This window comes from Terrapene carolina, unplaced genomic scaffold (assembly GCF_002925995.2).
Source record: "Terrapene carolina triunguis isolate 2854851 unplaced genomic scaffold, T_m_triunguis-2.0 Scaffold189, whole genome shotgun sequence".
In the NCBI taxonomy this organism is placed as follows: Eukaryota; Metazoa; Chordata; order Testudines; family Emydidae; genus Terrapene; species Terrapene triunguis.
In genome coordinates this window covers 14,974,753-15,002,196 of record NW_020664540.1, presented here as the reverse complement: position 1 = coordinate 15,002,196, position 27,444 = coordinate 14,974,753, and the positions used below count along the sequence as shown (strand labels likewise).

Here is a 27,444-nt window from a genome sequence, read left to right as displayed (position 1 = left end):
AAAACTTAATATCAAGGGTAAGTAGACTCAATATATGTGGACAATTGGAAGTCACTCATCTTTTATAGAAATAGGGCGTTTGCCACTGTGAAAGGGACATGGCAGTTGGGACTCAAAGAATTGGAAGACTAAGGGTACGTCTTCACTACCCGCGGTAGGTAGCAATCGATTTATCCGGGATCGATATATCGCGTCTCGTTAAGACGCGATATATCGATCCCCGAACGCGCTCACCGTCGACTCCGGAACTCCACCAGAGCGAGCGGCGGTAGCGCAGTCGATGGGGGAGCCGCGGCCGTCGATCCCGCGCCATCTGGACCCCAGGTAATTTGATCCAAGATACTTCGACTTCAGCTACGTTATTCGCGTAGCTGAAGTTGCGCATCTTGGATCGATTCCCTCCCCCCGCAGTGTAGACCAGCCCTAAGGATATGTCTACACTGGAAACCTCGAAGCGCTGCCGTGGGAACGCTCCCGTGGCAGCGCTTTGAAGTGCAAGTGTGGTCGCGTGCTCCTGGTAATACACCTCCACGAGGGGATTCACTCGGAGTGCTGGGAGCCTGTCTACATGAGCGCTTTAAAGCGCTCAGACTTGCTGCGTTCAGGGGGGTGATTTTTCACACCCCTGAGCTAGCAAGTTAGAGCACTATAAAATGTAAGTGTAGACATTACACTGGCATAATTCAGGGTATGTCTACACTGTCTTTGTACCTCTGCTAACCTGGGACATGAGAGAAGAGGAAAGGAAGTAGCAGCTATTTTTACATTTTATTTTGGTAAAAAATGTTTAATATGGGGGCGGGGGGACTTTTACCCCTCCCTCCCCCCCCCCATCTCTTAATTGAAGCAAACTCTGGGCAACAGCAATATGTCTATGCTGCAGGCAACTACCTTAAACACTACAATGCACTAAGGTAATGCAGTATATGGTGGTTATATCAACTGCACATTTCATAGTGTCATCAGACCCTTCCCTGCTGTGCTGCAGAAGAGCAAATGTTCTCTCTCACCCCATGGCTGGAGCAAAAGGTCTGGTTGGTCATTCTGTCACATCATGCAGAAGACAAGGGAGCGGAAGTCTTCTACTTAATCTGATCCTCAGCCTGATTAGGTGTCAGTTTTGGTCAGTAAGACAAGAGAGCTACAATCTAATTGTATTATACCAGTGGCTTTTGCTATTACCCCTCTTCTATACCCTTATCTCTAGCCATGTAACAAGGTCAGACAGCGCTAGGTCACAGGAGCTCAGTGGCACAGGATGCAGGAAGCAAATAGATACCCATGGACCTGTTGAAGATGAAGGGCAATAAGGGGGATAACTTTGGACAAATCTGGGGGAGGCTCTGTCCATGCACTGATTGGCATCTAGGGGACTCTGGATTTATCGTCTTATGTGGACACTCCTGGTTTGCTTCACTTCCCCCTCAACTATTGCATTCTTATTTTCCAGTCTACTTCTCCCTTCTGCAGCACTTTCTAGATAACACAGGGTTTGGCAAGCATTCTATAAGGCCATGTCTATCGTTACAGCTGCACCGCATGTGGCGAAGATGCTCTTTGCCAGTGGTTCTCTCGCCGATGTGCCGGTGTAATTTATGTCGCTCAGTGGGGTGGAATATTCACACCCGAGTGACATAAGTTTTTCTGGTATAGGCTGTAGCGCAGACATAGCCTAATTAAATGATCAGCAAAGACACACACCCCATGCATGATTCCTTAACACATAAGAGGGAGCACTTAACGCATGGGGCAGAGAGTTCTCTTAGGGCTCATCTGCACTTAAGATGCTCCAGCAGGGCCGCTGCAGCACTCCAGCGAAGATGCTCCCTACACCAATGGGAATAATCCACCTCCCTGAGAGGTGGTAGCTAGGTCGACAGGAGAATTCTCCTGTTGACTTTGCGGTAACTACACTGGGGGTTAGGTTGGTTTAACTGTGTCGCTCAGGGGTGTCCTTTTTTCACACCCGAGCAACCTAGTTATACCGACCTAATATCCTAGGTGCAGACCTTAGGCACCCATCTTTCATCGAAAGCCAGTGGAAAGAGGACCTCCATCTCCCATTTATGCCTTTGATAAACTCCTAAAAAAAGTTATGACTAAGCAGATCCACACCCTGCCTCTTGGCCCTCCCATGGGTCATACTTCAAAGGAAGCCCTCCCAAGAGGTCCCCATCTTAAAAAGCCCTAAATTAAAGGGGTGCTGCAGCCATGGACAGTAAGGGACACTCCAGTGCCACGTTCCAGTACCAGATATAGACTGGTCAACAGGTTGCTTATACACACCAGATGGGATCATCAGAAGACCCTTTAATGCTCAGCCAGATATGGCTGAGGTTTGTTTAAATACAGTATTTTACACACAGTGCCTCCTAGTGGCTGAACAGTTTTATACTTTAGCATTCCATTCCCTCTCCTCCAAGTTCTACGTTCCTACCGTTTACACTTTTAAACCTCAAAGACAGCGAGATAGTCTGTTCAATGTATCAGTCCGTTAACGGTCTCTAAATCGTACTGTTTTCTAATCACATGGCCTGAATGTGTAACATGGTCATCGGGCTGTCCATTAGTTACAACGGACTGACTGCGGTTCACTTGGAATCCTTGAGTGTTGTTTTTTGTTCTGCATCGGCCATCTGTAGAGTTTGTTCCTCAACAATCAACAGAACAAACCATAGAAGAAGTTGACAGTTTCTGTTGAACTCTTCATTGTTGTTCTCAATCACATGATCTGGGTACAAAATTCTCTCTTTACAACAGCTGGAGTTGTCCATCCATTTTCTCCATTCAATTTGACATGAACACAGTTACCAGATTCTAGACCTGGCAGTTCTCGGCGTGATGGCTGTTGTAGAAGTGTTCATAAACTCCCTTAGCCTTTTTATTCAACTGGACTACTCTCTTCACGTCTGTCCACTTTGGAGACAGAACTACTGTTCCAACTTTGGAAAAGAATCGGAGTTGCCTTCGGCTTCCCCTCAGGAGTTGTGCTGGTCTATATCCAGTGGCTGCTGGTGGTGGTGGTGATCTGTAACTCAGAAGAGCAAGGAATGCATCTTCCTGCTGTAGGATTTTCTTGGCTGTCTCGGTCTCTCCATTCACTTGTGCCTAATGTAGGCTGCTAGTAATATGATTTTATTCAGAAGGACTTGCATTCTGCTGCAGTAAATTGTGGTCTGTTGTCCGTCACAGTTGTTCTGGAATACCGAAGTGAGCAAAAGTGCATTTCAGCTTCTCAATGACACTGCAACATGTTATGTCATTCAAGAATATTCCATAATGACCAGGTAATAATGTCCCCTGAATCTGCATAAATCTGCAGCTAGTCTCTTCCAAGGTCTCTCTAGTAGGGGTGTTTGTACACTGTATGGTTCAGTATGGTCTCTCAACTTGCTTTGTACTGGATCTCCTCTCAAGAGTCCAATATCATCAAACTCCCCACTGAGTTCTTCCATCTTTCTCACTAGGCCCATCATGGTTGCCTGGCTGTCTTTGATCACTCACACACTGAATGCAAAGCTTGTGTCTGTGTAAGTTTTTTCTGTGCTGAACTGGCCCATGCAGTTCAGATCCAGGGCAAGTCAGAGCAGTGCCAGATGACTTCGGCTCCAGGAGGGGTTGAAGTTGATTGCAAGTCCCTTCTGAGGTGACTGTGATGTCAGTTCCTGAGTCAATTCAGAAGTCAATAATCTTGCTATGAATATTCAGTTTCACTCTCCAGGCAGCCTCTATGTCAGCACAAGCGATAGATCCCAGAAACAATGGCTCCTGATTGTCTGCAATGAGAGTCAACTCCCTGACTGCTTTGGTGCACGAAACAGTTGCATGAAATACGGACATTTAGCATGTATTACATGGTGTGCCTCTGGCTGGACACGCATCATCTCTTGGGATAGGACTTTTTCCCCAGACCTGGTAGAATTTGTCCCTCTTAGCCTGGGAGTTCTCTCCCCTTGCCTCAGGGATTTTATGAGAATGACTTAACACTGAAGTGTCCATTTACAGTTTCTAAGCTCATTTTCAGTTGCTCTAAGAAGTTTTGCTGTCTCCGCAGCTCAGCCTGCTTTGCTCTCTGTATAGCTGTGGCTCTCCTTTCAACGGTCACTGCTGAGAGGTTTATCCTTTCTGTTAACCCAATAACCAGTCTCCATCTGATGGTTTCATGCTTTGCATTCCCAAAAATCAGTTGTCAGCCAATGTACGCAGAGCTCTTATGAAACATTCAACATTTCCCCTGGTTCTTGAGTTCTCCGATGAAAACATGCTCTTCCATAAAGTATGCATCAAACATAGCCAGAACCCTTTCACGGTCATCTTTACTGAAGTCAGTCACAAAGTCAAAGGATTTAAAGATCTGCTCTGCTTGCTTCCCCGTAGCACAAATTAAAGACGATACCTGTATTATCTCCAGGTTCACTGTGGCGTTTGTGTGCAATTCATACTCTTGTAAATACAGCTTAGTCTATCCATCGTGACGGCTTGCTAAAGCTGAAGTTCTCTGGGGCATTGAAGAGTGGCATGTTGATGAGATCCTGCAACCTTTGTTGCTGTTTTCCTTCTATTTCTGTTCTCAGTTTACTCCTGACACCATGTCACGTTCCTGTACCAGGTATGGCCTGGCTACAGAGCTTGCACACACCAGATGAGTTCATCATAAGATGCTTTAAATACATAGGAGTAGAGGACAGGGCCATGTTAAGACAAAGCAACCAAAGAGTGAGGAACAAGACTCACCGCCCTGTTGTTTAACTAAAGAAGTTGTAAACTGTGCATGCTGAGGAAGGCAGGTCTGGGTGAGGTGCCTTTAAATAAGGCATTTTACACACTGTGCCACCTAGTGACTGACCAGTATATACAGGTTAACATTCCATTACAATTGGTTTAATCATTTGTTCACATGGCTCTTGGATGAGGCTTTGTGGCAGCTGATCTGTAGATGCACAAAGAGCTGCCAAGTTCATTAGCTGGAGAGCCTGATTTCTTTGGGAGAATCCACGCACAGGAGAGTTGGAGAACCACATTGTTCAGAGATTCGGGGACAGATTGTCAGAACAGAGGCCTGAAGCTTTTCTTTCAAAATGCAGAGTCTGTGAGCTGATGTGCAAATTGGGCATCTAGAATTCTGTGCGTTCTCCAGCACAAAGCCTGACTTGCATGTCCAGTTATGGTAACTGCACATGAAAATTCAAAGACACTTATAGCCACACCAGGCATCTCTAATCTGACCCTTAATGTTCACTTTAAATAAAACTAAAAGACTATAAGAAGAAACATTTAGGATATCTTTACACGGTTACATTTTTAATTTCATGCAACATCAACCAGTAAAAGGCTTTATTTCAAGTTTTTTAACATCCCAGTAACTGCTCATGTTGACAGTCATGGGTTAGCCTGGGCATCTCTGTTTTGTAATCTCTACATTGAACCCTGGTTATCAGTTTGCAAGATCTTCAGTTAAGGATTTCCCCAATTTCAACAACTCACTTGCTTAAAAAAAGATGTTGAAAGCCAGGTCTTCCACAACAATTCAAGACCGTACAGCTCCAAATATATCAGAGTATTTTTAGACCTATAAGAGCACTGGAGCTCCATGAGAGGCAGATGACCATTGACAGAGAAGCATTCCTTCTAATATGATTTCGTCTAGACAAAGATTATTAGAATAGTCTAAGACCAGATCTGTTTACAAGATAATTGGTTCCCTGTTTGCTCACTAACTCAACTGGATCTTGTGAGTGTGATGAGACAGGAATAGATTTAATCAGAATTTAAACCTCATCCTGGAGACCTGCTAATGAAGCAGGTTGGCACCTCAATGAAGAAGTGCTGCTAAATGGAAGAATATAGATTAGACACCGCCTTAATGCTGCTGAGTTACAGCTGTAGAGGAGACAGCAATTACATACAGGTCATAGGAGTAGAGGACAGGGCCATGTTCAGACAAAGCAACCAAAGAGCGAGGAAGAAAAATCATTGCCCGGCTGTTTAACTAGCAGCTCTTGAATAGGAAAGAAGTTATAAACTGCACGCTGAGGAAGGCTGGCTGTTCATACAATTAGTCACTGCTCCCTTTCCATGAGTCAGATGGAATTTTGTATAATCAACTGCAGGGCGGATAAGAGGCCATGCCAAACATGAAATGTTGACTAGACTTTAAGATAAATATATATGTACACGCAAATGTAGACAAATGTTCCAGGGCCATTAGAAGAGCTGGATACACAGATTTATGCTGATAAAGGAGAGTTTCCAATTACAGCTCCAGGTGAAAGCTTAACACACAAGAAACAGGAAGACTGGAGCACTGCAGCTGGCAGAGGACAGCTAGGCCAAGAAAGGACTTTCCCAGTTTGCAAAGAGCCAGACGCCTGGACCCATAACCCAAAGGATTGAAGTTGTCCCCTGCTAAGAATGGGCACCTTTGAGCTCAGGAGCCAGGAAAGAACCTCCTTTCTTGGGGGATGGGTGGGATTGGCCTGGGTCTTTCCATCTCTAACGTCCATCACCTCATTTCCACTCAGGCCAGCGCTCACTGATATTTTGTCCCTGCAAGTGCATCTTCCTTTCTCCCCACCTCAGCTTTCTCCTTTATGGGGTAAAAAGAAAGGGGGGCTTCTCTGTCTGAGAGAGACCCAAGAATCTTCTCCTTTCCCTCCTTGTGGCCCTGGGTCGTCCCAATCCTTCTGTTGGAGGTCAGTCGATGCTGCTCCTTAGCCATGTAAAAGTAACCCTTCCCCTGCCCCAGTAAGAGGTGCACTGCCCTTATCACTCTTCCAATTCCACTGCCCAATGAGCACGAGACACCAAATTCAATCCCAGCATGGGTGGGTGCAGCTTCCAGTGAGGTCAATGAGATTTATGCCTTTTTATATTATGGCTCAATTTGGCCCCAGGACTATAAATGGCTTCTCCAGCATGGCAGTGCCACAATTAGGCATCTTCCCTTGGTGCCGTTCCTCCACCGCATGCTACTAACCAAACCCCACAGTTTACAGCTACACATTGGCATCTAACTGCACTTTAACTGCGGTGTGCACACAGGTTTCAAATATGGGCAAAATAAACGAGCCATTTATTATTCAAATACTGCAAAGTTCAACAAGGAAGCGTCTTTTGTCAGCCCGGAGTATAATTTCAGAGCAGCGAGGCAGGAACACCTCAGCCTGGCCAGTCGCTGCTGCACAGATGATTCATTTGGGTGAACTCAAAGGGCCCATTGTTTCTCCGTGCAACGCAGCTATGCCAAGATATGCTGTAAACAGATTAGTATTCTGCAAGCACCAACAAGTCAACGTTACCAACCTACAATACTGGTGTCCAAATAGAATTGCATTTGTCATTTGCTAAACCATTTCATGCTTTTTGGGCCAACCCTGCGTAACAGAGAGAAGGCGGGTTACGTGGTTAAGGTACTGGACGGGACTCAGGAGACCTGGCTTCATGTCCTGGCTCTGCCATGGACTCCTTGTGACCTTGGGCAAGTCATTTAATCTCTCTATGCTCCAGCTCCCCATCTGTAAAACAGGGATGGTACTTCCTTTCTGCCACCCTTACAGCTTTAGATATACAAGGCAGACAAACTCTTCAGGGCAGTGACTGTCTCTTACTGGGCGCGTCTCCATGCCAGGCCTATTACAATGAGGCCTGTTATAACTGGGCCTACAAATTTACCCTGACTCTAAGCTCAACTGTTAAGAGCGAGTGAATGTTCATAAATTGTCACAATGACCTATATAAAATTGTTTAAAAGAAGGAGGCAAAAAGGAGACAAAAAAACAGATGTAATTTAGAAAGGTTTTTACTAATGCCACTCAAGGACTGTGTTAAAATTATAACTGGTAAGGTTAAAAAAAAAAATCCCCAAACTAGTGTGTTCAAAATTAGGCCTATTGGTGAACAAAGTAAAGAGAAGATGGAGTATTCCAACCACCACTCCGTTTAGGGGCTCTCACAAAGAGAAGACTATTGGGAAAAATTAGTAAAAGCAGCAGCTGTCTGCCAACAAACACTGCAGCAAGCCTTATCATGGCTGCCACCCACACCAACCCCTGGGACCTTGGACCTTCTTTGTCCTAATTCTGAGAGACGTCCTGATCAGACCAGGCCACAGAGAAGGCCCCAGATGACGTTGTCGCTGGCTAAATTCCAACCACAACCTGGGATGTGAGACTTTGTCCCCTTTTCCCTTCAGTGTGTCCTTTTCCTTCCCCAACTTATTTTCTTTCCTCTCTCTCTCTCCTTTTGCCTTCTGTTTAATAAGAGTCTAGCTTAGCCAGCCAAGACTGCGTATTTTACAACATTGCTGTAAGCATAGGACCAGAGTGGCAACTAAAAGCAATGCCATAAACATGTTTGCCCATGTTTGGAGGGGCTGATAAGTCTTCAGGGCCTGTGTTTTTCCAGCAGGGAGATTGCAAGTGAAAGTCAACGTCAGAGACAGAAGCTGCATTTTCTATCTTGGCTGTTCTTTTCTTTCCCCTTTTGTGTTTGTTTTGTCTCATCTTCCAGGAGACCGGATTGGGCTTTAAACAGCAAGGACAGCTCCAGCCCATCTCAACAAACTTTTGTTTCTTCACCAAAAAGGACAGTTATTACTATCTAAGACTTTGTCAAACAAAAGTGGGACGGGTTTATTTCTTTAAAAAAAAAACAAAACAAAAAAAAACCTCTCTAGCTAAAGGAAACAAGGGATGTTGTTAAAATGAAAGCCTTATTTAATACTTGACATTTCAAGTGATTTATCTTTAGTAAAAGGTTATAAGGATTTTTAATGGCATGTTTGCCATGGTACTAAGTGGGCTGAGGTCCCTGTATACCAAACCCTGAACCTAGTTTCAAACTGGTTAATTTTGGACAATGACTAGGTTATGTTAATACCTTTGACCCTGGCCCAAATATTCCATCTAAATCAATGCAACAGGCCCTGATTTCAGTCAGGGCCCCTACAAACTACTGTAATACCAACCCCACGCTCCCCAGCAGGCTAGATTTAAAAGCTGCCGTAAGCTCCCTGAATTCCATCACATTTTGGTGGGACAGGCTGGAATCTAAGGTAGCTTCATTTAGGTTTTAAATAGTGACTGAATGATTCAGGTATTAAAATTTAATATCAAAATAAACACCACCTGGGCTTCTGACTTTTTTTTTTATGTTTGCCTCAGTGGTCAGTGAGCAGCTGATATTTGTATTGACACCACGGCTTCGACATTGTACTACTGTCGGGAGAAGCAAGGGGAGGCACTTTGAAATCACTGGAGAAGCAATTTGGTTAGATGGATTCTGAAAAAAGTGTGTGTGTGTGATTTTGATATGCTGAAATTCCTGTCCCCTGGCTACCATTAAATACATGCTGCAAACTCACCTTCTTAAGCAGCTGAAACTTTAATAATTCTAGATTAAGCACATGTTTTTGCAACAGTAGAAACGTCAAGTTTAGCATTTTTTTTCCCAAAGGCTTCAGATCCTGTACACTAGCCATCTAATGTAAGAGCATGGAGTGCGGCCTGACAATGCATCAGGTTAAATAACTACAGACACAAGGGCAGGCACACTTCGGTTTTGGTCCACTGAGGCATTATGTGGTGGCTGCAGAGGGGTGGGTAGAAAGGATTCTCTCTGTCTTGACATGGAAATGGAACAAAGAGGCAACATAACCCCATCCCCACCCAACCATCACAAATAGTTTTGTTTGTGGGTGGTTTTTTTTGGGGGGGGGGGGGCAGTATTTTGCTGGAGGAATGACCCTCTCTTTCCCCATGTTACAAGCAAGAGTAACTCATGTTTTAGGATTTAAGGCATACTCATCAATAAGCCAATTGCAGGGGGCAGGATTTAAAAGAGCTTTTACTGGGGACGGGGAATACCACCTTCCCCCCCCCCCAAAAAAAAAAAAAAAAAAAAAAAATCACATTTCAGACTTTCAGGGCATGTTTCTCCAGTTAATAGAATGCTGTATCTTGTATTGGAGAACTTCACTGCCTACATTAATCTAACCCAAGAGATCTAAAGTGCTCAGACTTGGACAACACGTGATAAACTGGACAAAACATCTCAAGTGACCCATGCCCCCAGTGGCGGTGTTTAAAGGACGCATTCTTTTCTTCTAGAAGGAGGGGAGGGAAGCAGCAGGGTTCTGCTTATGTGTACCTGCCATCCATCTCGGATCTTCTGGTTGAAGATTCCATATTCGTATCGGATGCCATACCCGTATGCAGCAAGCCCAAGTGTCGCCATTGAGTCAAGGAAGCAGGCTGTTAAGGACAGACAATTTAGGGACGTATTTAGTGACGTTTCCCATGATGTTTTCATCAGCCCCCAAAAGCAACAAGCTTACAAAGCATCACAAATATAAAAGCCACAGAGCTCCCTACTGCGCGCTAAGCTGAATGGTACATTTACACAGCATGCATATGCAGGCCAGGCTTAGAGACCGTCAGTCAATCTCTGTTCCATTCCACGTCTTCCCGTTGCTCTAACTCCTTGTCTGCATAACACGCATCACCACATACCGCCTCCCGCATTGTGTATATGGCTCCAACGCCATGCCTGCCACACCACACGTACTACCTCCCATGCTACGGAACCAAGTACTTGGAGGACTAAACACACACCAGTTGAAAGCAGGTGTGGATGGGAGTCAAGATACAGTTGGCCTTGGAGAGCGTTCTGAGTAGACAATGAAGCCCCAGGTTGATCTGATACTCAAGCAACTGAGGATCACAGTCCTGCTTCCTTTTCCATCAGACCCATATGCAATACTGCACCAATACGAGCCAAGAGTATTATAGTCCGTCCCTCCCTCCCCCGACATGCACCTTCCTCCAAAACAGTCCTGTGCTACAGACGGCATTTGCAGGGCCACTGGTTCGACTATAGCAAAGTCATATATCTGCATGTCTGTTATCCTATTATTCAGCCAGTGTCTCTACTTTCTGGAGTCAACATTTTGCAAGTTACAATTAGTGCCTGGCTGAAGAGAGGAGATAGTGAGCTTCTGTGAAGGAGAGGCCAGACTGAAGATGACAGGTGGAGTCCAAGAGTGAAACAGACTATATCTAAACTATTTGGCTGACAGCTTAGTGAATGAAAGGAAATCATTTTTATTAGGGGAGGGGTGTGAGGGAAAGGCAGGGAGATCACCTAGATGGGACAAATTAGTGCCCTACTTATTAAACTCATTTTCCTACCACCAGCATTGTCCACAATGTTCATGATACAAGGCGGCATGAGCATTTAATTTACACTTATAATTAGGCAGTTATGTGCGGAGATGGCTCCTTATTATGCTAGTTGGGATGACTATGGTGTTACCTCGTCTCCCCTTGGTTGTGTCTGCTTGTGGTGTCTCGTCAACGGCTAAGATTGCAAGCGCTTCAGGGCAAGGACTGTCCTTGTACTATATGCGTGCCAGCACCTGTCACACCGGGGCCCTGGTTGGAGCCTAAGTACTACCACAATGCAGGCAGACAAGCGCTCCTAGCGTTCATGGGAAGAATGCCAATATGGACTGAACTGCTTGGTATGTTCTCAAATCATAACGTCCCGGAAGCTCACTTACCAGCCAGTCTTCCAAGACCTCCGTTGCCAAGGCCAGCATCCTCTTCAATGTCCTCCAGCTCTTCTATATCCAGCCCTAGCTAAATATACACAGAAGAGAGATGAGCTCTGGTGCTCTTGAACCGAGTGACAGAATGAACATTTACAACATCCACTCTGCCACGAGGGAGCAGGAGAAACATAGGAGCGAAGATGCAAACAGAGCTATTGGAAAGAACCCATTTACAAGGAGCTCTGAACACAATTCATTCAGCACTGCAACCTCATCCCTTGTTCCTATCCTGGCAGGCAGGTGCTCAAGAAGGAACTTGTTTATTGGCGTCCAAGCTTAACCAGACTCCTCTCTGCAGCTGCAACAGTGAATTTCCCCCAAAGCACCTCTGCTGCCCTACCCGTTCCAGGCACTGTGGACAATAGCAATGTAAGCCCCTCAACCCCAGCCCACTTGCACTTTCTGTTCTTGAACTAAGGAACTGATTTATATAGCAACTGTCATCTGAAGGTGCCAACATGCTCATCAAAACTTCACAATATAGAAGAGAAACATTTCGCCCACCGGTGAAACATAGCTACTTTTGGAGGATGGTAACCACCTATAACAAGAACACTACACAAGAGTTCAGGATGTTAAATGAATAGTTTATCCACCTGAAACTACTAGGGTAACTGAGCATGAAAAGCATCAATACTTCATTGGTTGTTAGCCAGGGCACCAGGGCTAACACCAAAGAGTGCCAGAGAATTTTTATGATCTTCAGCTGTCAGGACATCAGCCTTAGATCTCATTCAGAAGACAGTGCCTCCAGAAGGACAGTGCCCCCTCACACCAGGCTGTGGCATTGCTTTATTTCTGGCAGTATGTGTCACATAGACTATACTACTTTACAATTTTCGCAAAGGTTTCCCATCCAAATACAGACCAAATCTGATCCTGCATTGCTTAGATCTAACAAGGTAACCGCTCAACTCATGGTACATACTAAGAAGTAGTTTTAGGACACTGGAACTGGATTCTAACATGGAAGTTTGCTAGGCATTTTGGGGTAGATAAGTTGCTGTGCCTACGTATAGAAAATTTTTGAAAATGCTGTACTCTGTATGAAAACTCTGAAAGAGTTTATGCCACATGAAACTAGGCCTAGCAATCTATGGGGCAGGGACCTAGCATTTGCACTAGATTACAGTTATATTTCAGCATTATATTTTACAAAGAGACTTCTTTAGATACTATAGAAAGTCCATTTAAGTTAGCACCTACTGCTAGTTAAATTATTAATTTTTAGTTATTGAGAAAAAACCTACAGAATATTTTATAAAATCATTATTACTCAGTTCATACCAATAATCATCAAGTACCAAGGCTGAAAATTTCCCAGAATAAAACCTTACAGGCCCTATCATCCATGTAACAAACACATTTAAACAATATCTTCTCCAATCAACCAGAACAGTACATTCCAGTAACTCCAGAGGTACATTAACATAAGATGTATTTGAACAAAGAATCTAAACACATTCCTCTTTGAAAACAAGTCCCGCACCTTACTGCTATTCTCTTTGTAGTGTGAAAGAGTGAAGTATAAGGGAAAAATTCAGAAATAAATATGTTTCAAAAGGAGAGCTATTTGTTTGAAGGATATCCCTCCTGCTGTGCAACTGCTTAAAAATGCCACGCACTAGAGAGCATACTGTTAACAAGAGTACAAGGACAGTGAAGGGCAGAATGGAATAAAGCCACTTTCAAAACTTTGGAACGACAGTAGCAGTCGTACAATGATGAATGGTGGAACAAAGCCAAGCCATGAGTGGGTTTGCATTAGTCATCTCAAGCCCATCCTAAATGTTTTAGTTTTATGCCACTCTTCACTATTGATTCTATATAGAACCATCTAATGGACAAGTTTCTGTTTTTCCAAAGTTTAATAGTCTGATTTAGGGCCTGGATTTTCAGATATGCTGAGAACCCAAGACTTCCACTGACCTCAGTTAGAACTGAGAGAACTCTGTACCTCTGAGAATCAGGACCACAGAATTTTGAGACTCCAGCAAGTTGTGACACTAAGTGGATTCCATCTCTTTAGTATTAGGATTTACATGTCCATGGTATCAGAGCATATGTTTTACATACACTGCTGTACCTGGGTACTACATTTTCAGGTAGAATACAGGCTGATTGTTTATTGGCTGATTTTAAGATCACTTTCTGTATCACATGGGATCACAACCACAAGTATGAGTAACACTGCTAACTGCAGACCAAAGATAACCTTGGTCCACTGGAGCTGATGGAGTTATGCCTCCTTACACCAGGGAGGAACTTGGCCCAAAGTCTTGGAATATTATGCTCAAAACACAGACTAATGTAATGTTAAGGTTTGAAGCTCTGGTAGTAATAAATCAATATACAGCATGCCTCCGTTTTACTAAACAATCATGAGTCACTCTGGATTTAGAGAACACTTAATAGTTTACATACATGCTCTTGTTAGCTAAGAAGTAACTATTATACGCCACCTACTCTGCGACTAGCCCACAAGCCTCAGACAGCAGTGACAAGTAACATTTCTGTTCCTGTTAAAAGGGGAAGTTGAATTTTACCCCGAGGTTTATTCTGATGCTGAAATTTTGTAAATGCAGTAACATCCTGTCAACTGATGGTGCCAAAAGCAAAGACATTTCCTTATGTAGCCAACCCACTGAACCCAGTCAGTTAACATTCTTCCAAGACCTTTACTTTGGCCATTTAAAACTGTGTCGATCAATTGAATTCTTGGTCTACAATATTCTCCACCCCCTGCAAAAACAAACAAGCAAACAAACCCTAGTGACTAAATATTAGTCAGCTAATCCATAATATAAACACACCTACCTGATAAATTGCCTCATCACAAGCATTCTGCAATCCAAGGTTTATCATGGTGTTCTGTAAGGTACGGCCCATATAAAATTCTAGAGAGAGATAGTAAACTCTCTGAAACAAAGAAAAATGAAAGCAAATCTTACTGAAACATGTAGAAACAGTCTCCTCAAAAATGTTCAAGATCTGGAAACATTATTTTGGCATCTTCTAAATCCAAGAGTAATAAAACCAGCGTATATCATCATCAATCAGGAGTACTCTTAAGTCTTTGTTAAGGTAACACCTTGAATAGAAAATCCTGATTATTAGCTGATGCCTTGATTTAAAATAAGCACGGCTTATGAATTTTTAAAGCCACTTTGGGCAGAGGGTGAGGGATCCTAACCCACTGATTTCACTTTAAAAAAAAAAAAAAAAAAGGCATTTTCAGCCTTTAGGAATGTAGAGATAACCCCAAGCAGCACTCTCTTCCTGAGTCTGCAGACAGACCGCTTCAGGCCTTTTGCTAATATGCTGTACATGTAACCAAAGGAAAGGCTGGAACTAGGGTGGATGCTGGAAAAAAAAAAATATTATAAAGCATGCCATGTAACAACATGGAGGAAAGGCCTAACTACTTCCAACCCTGTGTTCTACAGCCTCACTGCTATTTTTAAACAATTAATGCTCACACAGGGAGAGGAGAGGGGCCTGGTAGGTCCAGGGTGGAAGAGGTTGAGTTTTGTTTGAACAAGGTATCAGAACTCCTCCAAGAGCCTTAACCTGTGACCGACAGTTTCATTGTATCAATGGGAGGTATGCATGTTCAGGTCAAGGGCAGCATGTGGCCCCATGTCTATTTATGAAACAGAGTTAAAAAGTAAATGAAGCAGCCCTTTCAAATTAAACCAGGCTTTAAAAACGCCAAACAAGTGACCAGATTCCAATGCACAGAGTGCTTTTAAGAGTGACTCCTGCTTCCTGAACAAAACGTCTAGATATAATCTCCCTTGATGCAAATAGTCTAAATAATACAAGTCTTTGTTCCCTGAAATTTAATTTCCTCCGAGGCTTGTTATTTTTATTGCAGTCGTGCTAAGAGACTCTAGTCCGGGATCATGGCTCTATGGTGCTAGGTGCTGCACAAAATGACTCAAAGACTTGTCCCCCTGCCCCAGAGAGCTCACAATCTAGGACTGTAACAGTATGCAGCAGGTGGGAGGCAAGGTAACAGTAAAGACAAGTACATTTGCATAAATGGTCACAGTAGTCACAGCTTCATGCCACTCGAGCCAATGCCTGCTGGTGATCTGTGAGCATCACAGCAGAGGTTGGGTTTAAGGAGGGATTTAGAAGAGGAGAAGGTGGCAGCTTTGTGAATTTTGACAGGGGGTTCCTTCCACATGTAAGCCACGGTGTGGGAAAGAGCGCAAAGGCGCGTGTCGAAAAAGCAGACATATGAGAAATCATCATTGGCTGAGCAAAGGTGGGGTCAGCCTTGTGATACGTAATTAGACTGGATCGATTGGGAGGGGCTTTCAAATGATGTCACAAACAGGATTACTGTTTAATCCACTAGCAAGCACAGTTCTGTGTTCAGTATAAACCAAAGTGGACAAGCAATGACCCTAGAGGAATGTTAAGCCAATTCACTTGAGACTGCTTGATCTTTTTACTTCAGTCCCTTCCTTCTCAGAGGAGCCCGAGGGCTCAGAGGGTGGACATGTCACACTTGGTCATGTGATACATGAATTCTCATCCTCCTCCGCTACATTTGATCCAACAATGCTCCTAGTTCCCACAAGTACCTAAAGTCCCTGGGTCTCCATGAAGAACATGTATGCTGCTAAAAGCCTCATCTACTCTAGAAAATTTTGAATGACAGGGCCTGGGTTTTCCTAGAAAAAAAATGCCATCTGTATGTGCAATGCTGCAGACCACAGGAAGCACTACACAAGTCTCTTGAGATATGACAGTTGTCTATTACCTTTTCAATTTTGGTTACACATGTTCTGCACTTTTTGGTTTCTTATTGCCACATTATAAGGATCAGAGTTAAGAAATATAGCCAGGGAGTAAGAAAGATGTACTTTGGCTTGGCTGTCTTCTTCAGTTGAAGTTCAGAGCAATATACGAAAGTGAGAGTTTATATATAAACAATTGTGAACCATGGCTAACACGGCACTTTCACAACGTAGTCATAAAAAGAGGCTCCTTATACTTTTGCAATGGCTCATGTAAAGTATTCCAAAAATGCTCAAAGAAAGTTTTAAACTCTAGTACTAAAGCACGTACAGCTTTGAAGTTCTGTCACTGCCAATTAGTTTTGCTTTTATTTTGAGCAAAATTGTCAGCTAGAGGCTGACTCTGGCCTTTTTGATCCCTTAAACTAATTTACCCTAAAAGGGTTTCCAGATATTTGTTGGTAGACCAGACCCATTGGACAATACAAAAGGGGGCGGGAATACACAGGAAGAAATGCTGCAGTACAATACAGCAAACAACTTTCTTTCCAAGCGTTGGATATTGGTGTTTGCAGCCAAGTTTTGTTCAACTGGCAAAACAAGTTAAAGTGGCCTAGTTTGTTTAAATCCAGCTCCTGGAATCAGGAAGCAGATCACTTCTCTCCCTAAAAACATCTAGTTCCAGCTGAATGCAAAGCAAGAGCAAGGAGCGATTTAGCAAGGTTTGCTCATGAGGGGTTTAAGATAGGACAGTAATGTCTCCTCCTAATCTCCAGCATCTAGTCAGGGCTGCCCCTGTGCCAGACATGAAGTAGCCTCCCCACTCCTGAACCTTGGAGGGTCTTGAGCATAAACACAGGCACCCCTGGCTTGAAGTGGTTTCCATCATATACAGGTTTTGCAGTTTCATTCGATGGCTCTCGGCACCCCCACTAGACAAGTTGTTCCAGCACTCCTGATGTTGAGGCAGAAGCTACCCACCCACCCTTCCCATAACTTGTGGGATTTATACAGCTGTCCCCCCCGCTTGGGGACCTGCCCAAGGAAGTGGTCCCAAACTCACGGTGCCTTCCCCCTCCCCACTGTGCCCTGGGTACCTTGCACACCAGTATGCTCCCCTTGGCCCTTAGCTACCCACCTACTGAGTGGCCCTCCCTGGTGCACATCTGGGGCTCGTGTACCCCTGGTAATCCTGGACTGGGTTCCCTGAACCTTGGGGACCTACTCGCCAACAGACCCAGTGCACACCGACGTTGTGCTTCCCCGGCTCACCTTGGGGTTCTTCTCGTAGTAGTACTGCTGGGTGCGGATCCACCTGCCCACCAAGTGGTCGCGCACGGTGTGCGCCAGGGCGAAGTAGTAGTCACGGGTGGTGGCCACATTGCGGTCCTTGACCAGGGTGAAGTGCAGGTGCCGGTTGAAGCTCTTCTTCAGCTCGGCCACATTCTCCACCCCCACGATGCCACGGATGCTGATCTGCTTCCTCTTCTCCTGGTCGGTCAGTGGGCGCGACATCTCTGCAGGCCCGGGGCTGTGGGGGGGTAGGACACAGGCTCAGCCCCGACTGCTCCCCTCCCTGGGGTACACTCAGCTGGCTGGGAAAGGGGGCCCAGGGTGCCTCTCACCCACCCCACGGGGGCTGGAGATGGGCTCCCTCGCCACCCTGCAGGGGAAGGGCTGGGTGATCCGGGGAGGGGACCCCTCTCTCTGCCCCGCCTATAAATGGGGGGAGCACCTGGGGATAGAAAAGGGCAGGGCTGGATGGTGTGTGGGGACCCCCACCCCCTCCAAGGGGTGCACGCAGGGTGCTTTTGGGGGGGCGACCCCATAAACAGGGTGGGGGCTGTGGGGCGCGCCTGGGGACAGGGAGGGGCCCCCTTTCCCCCACGGGGAGGCCGGGGGCGGGTCCCAGCTCTCCCCGCAGCCCAGGGCGCCCCCCGGGGGGATGCTCAGCGAGGAGCGGGCGGCCACCTACCCGCTCTCGGGGCGGCTGCTCACGCGTCTGCCGGGGCTCGGCCCCGCCCGCCGGTATTTATAGCCCGCGGTTGGCGGAGGCGCGGGGAGCGGCGTGGGCAGCAGCCACTCGCGGCCGGCGGGTTCCTCTCCCGGGGGCTGGCACCGCGCTGTGCAAACAGCCGCCTCCCGGCGGCGGGACGCGACAGCGGAGAACCCCGCCCCAGCCTGCACAGACACACGCTGGGCTCTGGTGTGTGTTGGCTGAAGGACCCCGGGGCTGGGAAAGGGGGGAAGGGGAGCGGTGGCCTGTTTGCAAGGACGTAGCCCCACCTTTGAGCCTGCTCGGTGGCTCTTGTGGTGGGGGGGGATTTGAAGAGAGGGGCAGGATCGGGGTGGGAACAAACTCCGCCGCAGCAGCCTCGCCTGTGGACTTTTGCTCCCTGGAACAACAACAAACTTGCAGCTTGCTGAGGCCCCCCCTTCAAGGAGCTCTTCGCAAACAGTTCAGTGCCCGGCCTCCCTGCAGCACAGGAAAGTGACCCAGCCCTATGTTGCGCAGGGGAGCGGAGTGCTTCTTCAAAACAAGCACTCTAGGCTGGGTTATGGCTGGCCTGGGCTTCTTGCCAGTGTGGCCAAGCAGGAGAGGCAGGAACAGGGGCTCTGTGTAGCTGGAAAGCTCCTCTCTCTCTCGCCAACAGAAGGGCTGTGCCAATATAAAAGATATTCGCTCACCCACCCTGGCTCTCTCAGCGCCTTAGAAGGAATTTATCTCCATGCCCTGAAATTTTAAAAATCAAATCCTCGCCCAGAGCTACAGTTTAAGGAAAGAAACATCAACACTCCTTCTTAGGAGTATTTCGTCCACGCCCTTGTTCTGCCTGGCCTGCTTTTCCTATAATTGGTCTGTGTGTTTAACTCCCATTGAAGTCAATGTGAAAACACTACAAGGCCTCACCCCGGAAATTAGAGCGTATCTTGCTTCCAAATATTTGTTGTCTGCCTCCATCTTCTCTTGAGGGCAAGTTTCTTGAAAAAGAATGAAATACTACTTCTACTTTTCTGTTAACCTACAGCTACGTTTGTATTGACTCTCCAGTCCTGTGTATTATCGTAGCCCATCTCGATAAAGCCAACCAAATCAAAGAAACAGGAGTGAGAAAAGTAGACTGCTTCCCGTCCTGTCCCCGCCCCCCCCCCCCGCCGCCAGCCCAAACTGTGGCAGAGTGTGGAGTAAGTTATCACTTTCAAGTGCCATACCAAGAAAACATATTTTACATCCTCCATGAAATAAATGCTTTAAGAACAGCTACAAAAATGGTATATAGAAAATGTGAATGAAAACATAATGGCTACGCAATTCAGAGATGTGAAGACCACTAGTAAAACTAAGCCTGTGTTAATGGTCACCTGCTAACTGCAGTCACGTGTGCTAATTGCCACTAAACTCTTTGGCCCAGCGAGAGTTCCTCCATATTCATCATAATGTAAAGCACCCACCTGGTAAGATGACTGGAAAAATAACTGTGTCCATGGCGTCCATCATTAAGAAGTTTCATGGTCATTGTTCCCCAGACACACACAGATTTAGCAGGCTAATTTTCCAAATATTAGCCTCTGATTTGGGGTATCTACATTTTTGGGCTCTGTTATGGGGTATTACATGTTACCAGTCTGGGTTCTAGGAAGTGCCACCCTGGTAGAATGAGAATCCGCACCCTTGCTTTCCATGCTGGATAGGCCAGAATATGACCAGGACAAATTAAGTGACTGTGGAATAGATACAGCTGGGCTTATTACACTACATTAAAATAATAGGCAGAAAAGAAAAGGGGGGAGTGTCATAACCAGGAAAGGGAGGATTTTTATTTGGGACTCTGCTAAAGTTTGGAAATGGTAGGCAAACCTTGTTTTATTTGTGGACCTTTCTCACAGCTGGTAAGGGAGAGCCCACCCTTTGACAGGCCCCAACTTTAGGTGTCTAAATCTCAGGGGGGATTTAGGTGTCTAAATCTCAGGGGAGAATGGTATTTATATTGACTTGTTGAGTGGTTAGATGTTTAACTGATGGTCAGAATGCACACATGCGATTTGTGCCTATAGACCAGAGGTTTAATCAGGGGCCAAGCAGAAGCTGAGCGCTATTTGGAAACTTAGCCCAACACACATAGGAATTACATTATGAGAATCTCATTAGGAAAGAAAGAGGTTGCATTCATATTGATTTCTTTTAGTTTAAGTCATAAAGTGAAGAAGGAAGGAAGGCTAATGTTTGCAATCAAGCATGCTTATGCTGTCAAGTTAATGAAATACACCGGTGCTGAAAGGTAGTAAATAAAAAGAATTGAAACCTAATAGTGTATTTATAGGGACACTTGACCACAGAGTGGAAAAATCAGAAATGTAACTGTTTGGTAATGCACGGACTCAGTTCAGCCATTAGCCAGACATACCAAGGTCCTACCTTTGTTGTTAAAACAAGGAGAACCGAAAAGGAAGATTTACACAACTGTTCTGACCTGCTGGAAAACCACAGGTCTTGAAGTGACTTTGTATTGTATAATGGACTAGTAAAATAAGTTTAAAGAGCATCAAAGAATATGGAGAGGACTTTGTATAAATCATAAGAATGGCCATAGTGGGTCAGATCGAACGTCCATCTAGTCCAGTATCCTGTCTTCTTTCAGTGGCCAATGCCAGGTGCCCCAGAGGTACAGAGAACAGGTAATCATCAAGTGATCCATTCTCTGTTGCCCATTCCCAGCTTCTGGCAAATCATATGAACTTTAAACTGTCCAGTTAAGCAGCTCACAGAGAAGGAGAAATTGCAACTTGAGCAAGCATAACTGCAAAGCTGGCCAAGGGATGCACTACAAAGGGGCCCCATAGAAAGCGACTTGTGGAGGTTAGTTGCTGACCAGAGCAAGCCAGCCTGTGTTCAAGGTATGTAGCATAAAGATGGTGCCAACAGTTATGGCCTAACTTGTCTGACAGAAGCTGGTGTGACAAGATGTGTTGCACAAAGAGACTAGAAAATTCCAGTCCCAGTTGCAAGAACTCAAAAGCTGATGTTGGTTCTTCCCTGATTGGATGGTGAGAAAGGATGACTCTCCTTGTGGTTTGACATTTTGAATCTTCAGAAGAAGTGTGGGTCACCATCTGATTGGTCCATGCCAGCACCTCCAAGAAGAGGAATCAAGTTGTACTGCCCAACAGAAACAGGATAAAATGGCCTGTGTTCATCAGCACATTGCTTCCTGAAAGCCAAGGATACCTGGAAGGGACAAGATTGATAGTCCTGTCTGTCCTTTGTTCCACTTGTGTTTGGCAGTGTCATCTCCTGCTGTGAATGATCACTGAGCTGAAAGTGGATGGGCTGATTAAAGATCTGGTGATAAGTAACACCCACAGGCTTTCTCTTGGATGATGACCCAAATCAGTTAATTTATCACTTCCTAAAACTGAGTACCTAATTAGTACGGAAGTGTACATGCTTGTGTATGGTTTCAGAGTAGCAGCCGTGTTAGTCTGTATCCGCAAAAAGAACAGGAGTACTTGTGGCACCTTAGAGACTAACAAATTTATTTGAGCATAAGCTTTCGTGGGCTACAGCGTCCGATGAAGTGGGCTGTAGCCCACGAAAGCTTATGCTCAAATAAATTTGTTAGTCTCTAAGGTGCCACAAGTACTCCTGTTCTTTATGCTTGTGTATGTGTTTTAAAGCTTCTCACAGAGTTACAATATGTGACTTTGTTTTGTAACAAGTTCCAATCAAGATTGATATAAAGTAGCTTTAAAACTGAATAAGTTACTATTGTTAACTAGGATTTATAAAACACTGGTTCTACAGTGGTTAATGGTTTCACACTGCCTGTCAAGTTCTAGGTGTAGATAGACATGAAAGAAGACTAAGGCCTTGGCTACACTGACGCTGTACAGCGCTGCAACTTGCTGCGCTCAGGGGTGTGAAAACGCCCCCGCTGAGCGCAGCGAGTACAGCGCTGTAAAGCGCCAGTGTAATCAGGGCCTGCAGCGCTGCACGCTCACTCGCAGCGCTGCAAGCTATTCCCCTCGGAGAGAGCTCTCGCAGCGCTGGCGGCGCGACTACACTAGCGAATTCTCAAGTGTAGCCAAGGCCTTGGTGTGCAAGATTTTTGACCTGCACTCAGTCTATACAGAGACAAGGTGGGTGAGGTACTATCTTTTGTTGAACTGAACTTCTGTTGGTGAGAGATACAAGCTTTTGAGCCACACAGAGCTCTTCTCTAGGTCTGGGAAAGGAACTCCAAGCATCACAGCAAAATGCAAGTTGGAACAGATTGTTCAGTAGTTAGCACATATTGTAAGGGACCATTCAAGGTAGAGTGGCTCATTAACAGCTCTGCAGTCATAAAACAAAGAGAGGGGGTCAGTGGGTTACAGATTGTTGTGAGAAGCCATACATCCAGTGTCTCTGTCAGGGCCGGCTCCAGGCACCAGGCACCCAAGCTGGTGCTTGAGGCGGCACCTGGAGGGGGGCGGCGGCGCAGCGCTCCGGCCCCCGGGGAGAGCGGGGCCACAGCAGGGCTCGCCGCCCTCCCCCCGGCGCTCTGGCCGCCCTCCCCCCGGCCGCCGGGGGGAGAGCGGCGAGCCCCGGCCTCGCCGCCCTGCGCTCTGGCCGCCGGGGGGGGAGAGCCGAGTCCCCCCCGGCGCTCTGGCCGCCGGGGGGGGAGAGCCGAGTCCCCGCTGGGGCTCGCCGCCCTGCCCCCGGCGCTCTGGCCGCCGGGGGGGGGGGAGAGCCGAGCCCCCGCCGGGGCTCACCGCCCTCCTCCCAGGGCTCCGGCCGCCCTCCCCCCCCGGCGCCCTGCCCCTGGGGCGGCGAAAAAGCCAGAGCCGGCCCTGGTCTCTGTTCAGTCCATGATTTTTGGTGTCTAGCAAAGTAATGAATTTAAGCTCCCAGGCTTGTTTTTTTAAAGTGCTGTGTGGATTTCCTTTGAGATTGAAGGCTGATAGGTAAGATATAGAGTCTATCCAGTCTGTCATAAATGTAGGAGTTTATTTTAGGTAGTTAGGAGTGTTAGGCAGAGCCTGGGGTTAATATTAATTGGGAAATAGGTTAAAAAGGATTAACTACTATAGATCCACTAGGAAGGAGACCTTTGTGAATTGGCATGTAAGTAAACTGGCATGACCCCATTGGCATGTAATCTAGATTTGGATTGTTTTTCCTCTGTTGCGTTAGCAATACTGGAGATGGAGTTGATAACCAATTGGCACAAATGAGGCCCTATTCTGAGTCAAAAATCTATAAAAATGTCCCCTCCCCAAGATCGTAATTGAGAATGTGTTATTTTCTATTTGTGGCACCTTAGAGACTAATACATTTATTTAAGCATAATTAAATAAATGCTTAAATAAATGTGTTAGTCTCTAAGGTGCCACAAGTACTCCTCGTTCTTTTTGCGGATACAGACTGACACGGCTGCTACTCTGAAACTTATTTTCTATTGTGGTTATGTGATTCGATTCTGAAAACATGAATGGTTGTACCAACCAAATTTCTAGTTTGTGTTAGCCAAGTCATACTCCAATACCTTTTTTGCCTTCTGATGTTCTACACTATTAGTTAGTGTTGTTCAGAGTAGTTAATAAAACACTATACTACTAAACTCAGCTCGGGTCCTTTGCTTTAGTTATGCAATATAAATTAAAAGGACTTTAAGAAAGGTGGGATGGGCAATCAGTTAAGCGGTTGTTTAGCCCAGGTTTGCTTTATACCTTATCTTTTTTACACAGGGAAATAGGAATCCAGTAGGGTGTGTTCTCTGTGTGTTTAGTAAACAATGTGAAATCTGCACACACCTGAGTTGGAAAAAGATGGACACGTCTAACCCTTCTAATTTAACAAAGAGCAAATTAAAGGATTATTGTATAAATGGAAGCTTAGGCACTATTTGTTCATCAGTAGATGCTAACTCCAGACAGAAGAGAGGCTCACTGATTATAAATGGTATTTAGATGTCAAGGAGAGTGTGCCCTTTAGTTTGCAACAGTATCTTAAACCCATAGGAAGTAATTATGCACTAAGGTCTGACTATCAGTTGCAATGTTAACTTTGGTCAGAAAGGAAGTGAGTGGCTTTTATTTACATATGGTGAATGAGGAATTGAAATTAAGTACATGGATGTTTAAAATGGTTTTAAAAGAGCAATAGGTTGGAGGTGGAATCTCATTCTGGTGAGTGGATGGTTATAATTTATTACATCACTGATTCTGTATGTAGATTTTTCCTGCTGCGTAAAGTAGTGAAGCTACTCCAGCAAGAAGGACCAAACAGATCTAATTTGCTCCATGCTATTCACACTCACACGCTACAACTGCCAAGATGCTAAGAAAATTAAGCAAGCAGCCTGCTTAGAGACAAATCAGTCCTAGTCCTTCTGGAATCCTTGCGTGCTCAGATTGCTGATGAAGGCTTCCATTACATCAGTGGAGGAAAAGCTAGAAACTGGTGAAACAAGTGACCTCAGTAGCAGTTTGGGGGACCCAATCCTGTGCTAAAAGATTTGAACACTCTGAGCTCTAATTGCAGTACCCACTGAGGGAGCTGAGCATTTCATAGAATCAGGTCCACCTGAGATGAAGTTATGGATGGATGCAGCAGAATTAAAATTATAGGTGTATATGCACTAAAGAGCTCTAAGAACTATAACGGCTGAGGAAAGGAGACAGGCCCAAAGTGAGGTTACACAGGTTGCTTGAAACTCCCACTCCCCACCAAAATGCAGAATGTCTGAGTACTTAGAGATTTCAAAGGGCAATGAATCTATGGCTCCTACTATTTTTAAGTGCTTGAAGTCTGGATCTTATTCTCAACTTCTGCAAGATCCTGCTGTATTTATAAACATGCACCCCTTGTACTGAAGCCTCTGGGTGTTTTTAAATTCTAAAGTATAATTAGATTCACAATCAATTTGGGAGAGCATACTGTTTCCTTTCACAAGGCAATGAACAGACCATCTGAAAGAGGGGAAGATTTGTAAACAAAGATACAAAATGGCCATTGTAGAGTCACAGCCGCTTGCCTCTGCCAAATGTAAAGGACCAGCCCACAGAAAGTCATGCTGGGAAAAGTTCTTATAAGAGGGCAGGGCAACCCTACGCTGAGTGACGAGAATTGGTAGAGACTTGGGAGTCAGAGAACAAGACGCTCATGAGGAATGGGATATTTCTGTGTGTTTCATTTCCCCACTATATCTCATGATGCTGGCCACAAGGCAATAATATGGGCAGAGCTGGTCAGAAACTGAAATTTCTGTTCTACAAGACATTCTGAATTCACACACACACACACCCAATTGGAATGAAAAGCTGAAATTTCAAAATGTCCCGTGGAATGGGAATTCTGAAAAATTAAGATTCAGAACGAGCAAAATGTTTTATTTCAATAACATTGAAACGTAATATAAAAAATTTAACAGAACATATTACACATCATACACTATATAGAAATATGAAAATTCCAAACAAGCTGAATCAAAATGATAGTCAAGACAAAACGTTTCAACATTAACAAACCAAGAAAGTTGAAAACAATTTGTTTCAACTTTTTCCCATTGAAAATTTCATTGAAATTGACATGTTCCCACGAAATGTTTCAGTTTCAACTACACTGCATTTTCTGATGGAAAGATGTTCCATTGAAAACTGCTTGACAGCTTTAAATATGAGAGATCAATCTGTTGTATTTTACAGATCTGAGTTCAGTCATTGAGGGTGTAATTTGTACACACACCGATTGATCTGCTGACAATCTGACTGAGGCCTGCACTATGCTCAGTAAACTGCCAGTGCCTTTCTGTAGGAGCACTGCAACAGATCCGGAAAGGCCAGGTTTAACGTTGCTTTAGTAGTATCTATATAAGTAGCCCCTTCCCTGAGGTAAAAAATTAATAATTTTGGTCTGTTCAAAAGAACAGGAGACCATCGACCATGAGAGAATGAAGTTCATAAGTGGAAGAACTACTCAATTTGCTTTCTTTTTTGGAATTTTTGAAATACATGATTGTCTTGTCCCCCCCACTGAAACAACTAGCTATAACAGTCAGACCATATACCCTCAATAAACAATCCAGGTATGAATGAAGACATGTTTCAAACTTCCATGGAGACTCAGGAAGACAGAGAAATAGGGACATGGATCAATTACAGCCAGAGAAGCTTATAAAGTCTGAGACAAAGGGATGTCCAAGTCTACATCTGACAGGGAAATGAGTGTGGTGGGGCTTGCACCCTCCTGCAGACAAAGGGATGGGTCTGTGGGGAGGAAACTTGTGGCGTTCCCCTTGTGGAGTGTCCCCCTCTGGGGTTCCATCAGGGGGCGGGTGGGGTTTGACGACTGCAGAAGAAGCAGAGGCTTCATCCTCCAGACCTGGCAGATTGTGTCACTACTGGGGCTTGGGCAGTCAGGCCTAGTGGTCAGAGTTGGAGTCAGCACCGAATGTCAGAGCCGGGGTCAGGATTCCAAGAGTGACCCAAGAGGCAGATCCGTCACTACGGCGGACAGGGAAGTCCGCCTTGTTGCACAGACACTGCCTGGAACACCTCTTGGGCTTCAAGCAGGGGCCATGAGGGAAGCTGTCTGTCTGGCCTTGTGATGAGGCAGTACTTCCTGTGGTAATTATTCCACAGAGTCTATGTAGTAATGCACGCAGGCCTTCCATGGCTGCCAGCTAGCGGCCCAGAAGCATTGGCTGTCCTGCAGTGCCATCCCTGCACAACCTCAAACAGATTCCACCTCAGATCTAGGCCAGAGCCATGTAGGAGGGGACAGAATTGCCTATAGAGTCTGGGGGAATGATTACCTACCCCCATGTTAGAACTTGTTTAACAAGAGCCACACTCAAACACCATGAGTTCTTTTTCCAAGTATTTGTTGCGAAACCCAGAACACATATATAAATAATATCCTTAGCCAGTGTGATGCTGGCAGACCAGGTGTCAGCTCATGCCAAGGCCCCTAGGTCTCAACTGAACATGGAAAAATACTTAGCTGGAACCAGTCTGACTCACCTGTTTTAGAATTAGAAGACTGTGTTTTAGACTTTATGAAATGCTTGCAAGGCGCTGCATGCATTAATCTCATAATATCTG

The 27,444-nt window shown here is 45.3% G+C and overlaps 1 protein-coding gene across 1 annotated transcript in view; it reads right to left on the bottom strand.

Annotated features, from left to right (window-relative positions):
* Window positions 1-18,391, bottom strand: part of PYGL (glycogen phosphorylase L) — a 41,338-nt gene extending 22,947 nt beyond the window's left edge. Inside the window, exons 1-5 of the mRNA XM_024224417.3 lie at window positions 18,335-18,391; window positions 17,632-17,890; window positions 14,426-14,527; window positions 11,558-11,636; window positions 10,147-10,250 (exon numbers count right to left, since the gene is read on the bottom strand). Coding sequence (XP_024080185.1) covers window positions 10,147-10,250; window positions 11,558-11,636; window positions 14,426-14,527; window positions 17,632-17,874 — 528 coding nt within the window. The 5' untranslated portion in view covers window positions 17,875-17,890; window positions 18,335-18,391. The remainder of the gene's footprint in view (window positions 1-10,146; window positions 10,251-11,557; window positions 11,637-14,425; window positions 14,528-17,631; window positions 17,891-18,334) is intronic.
* Between the last annotated feature and the right edge of the window lie 9,053 nt (window positions 18,392-27,444).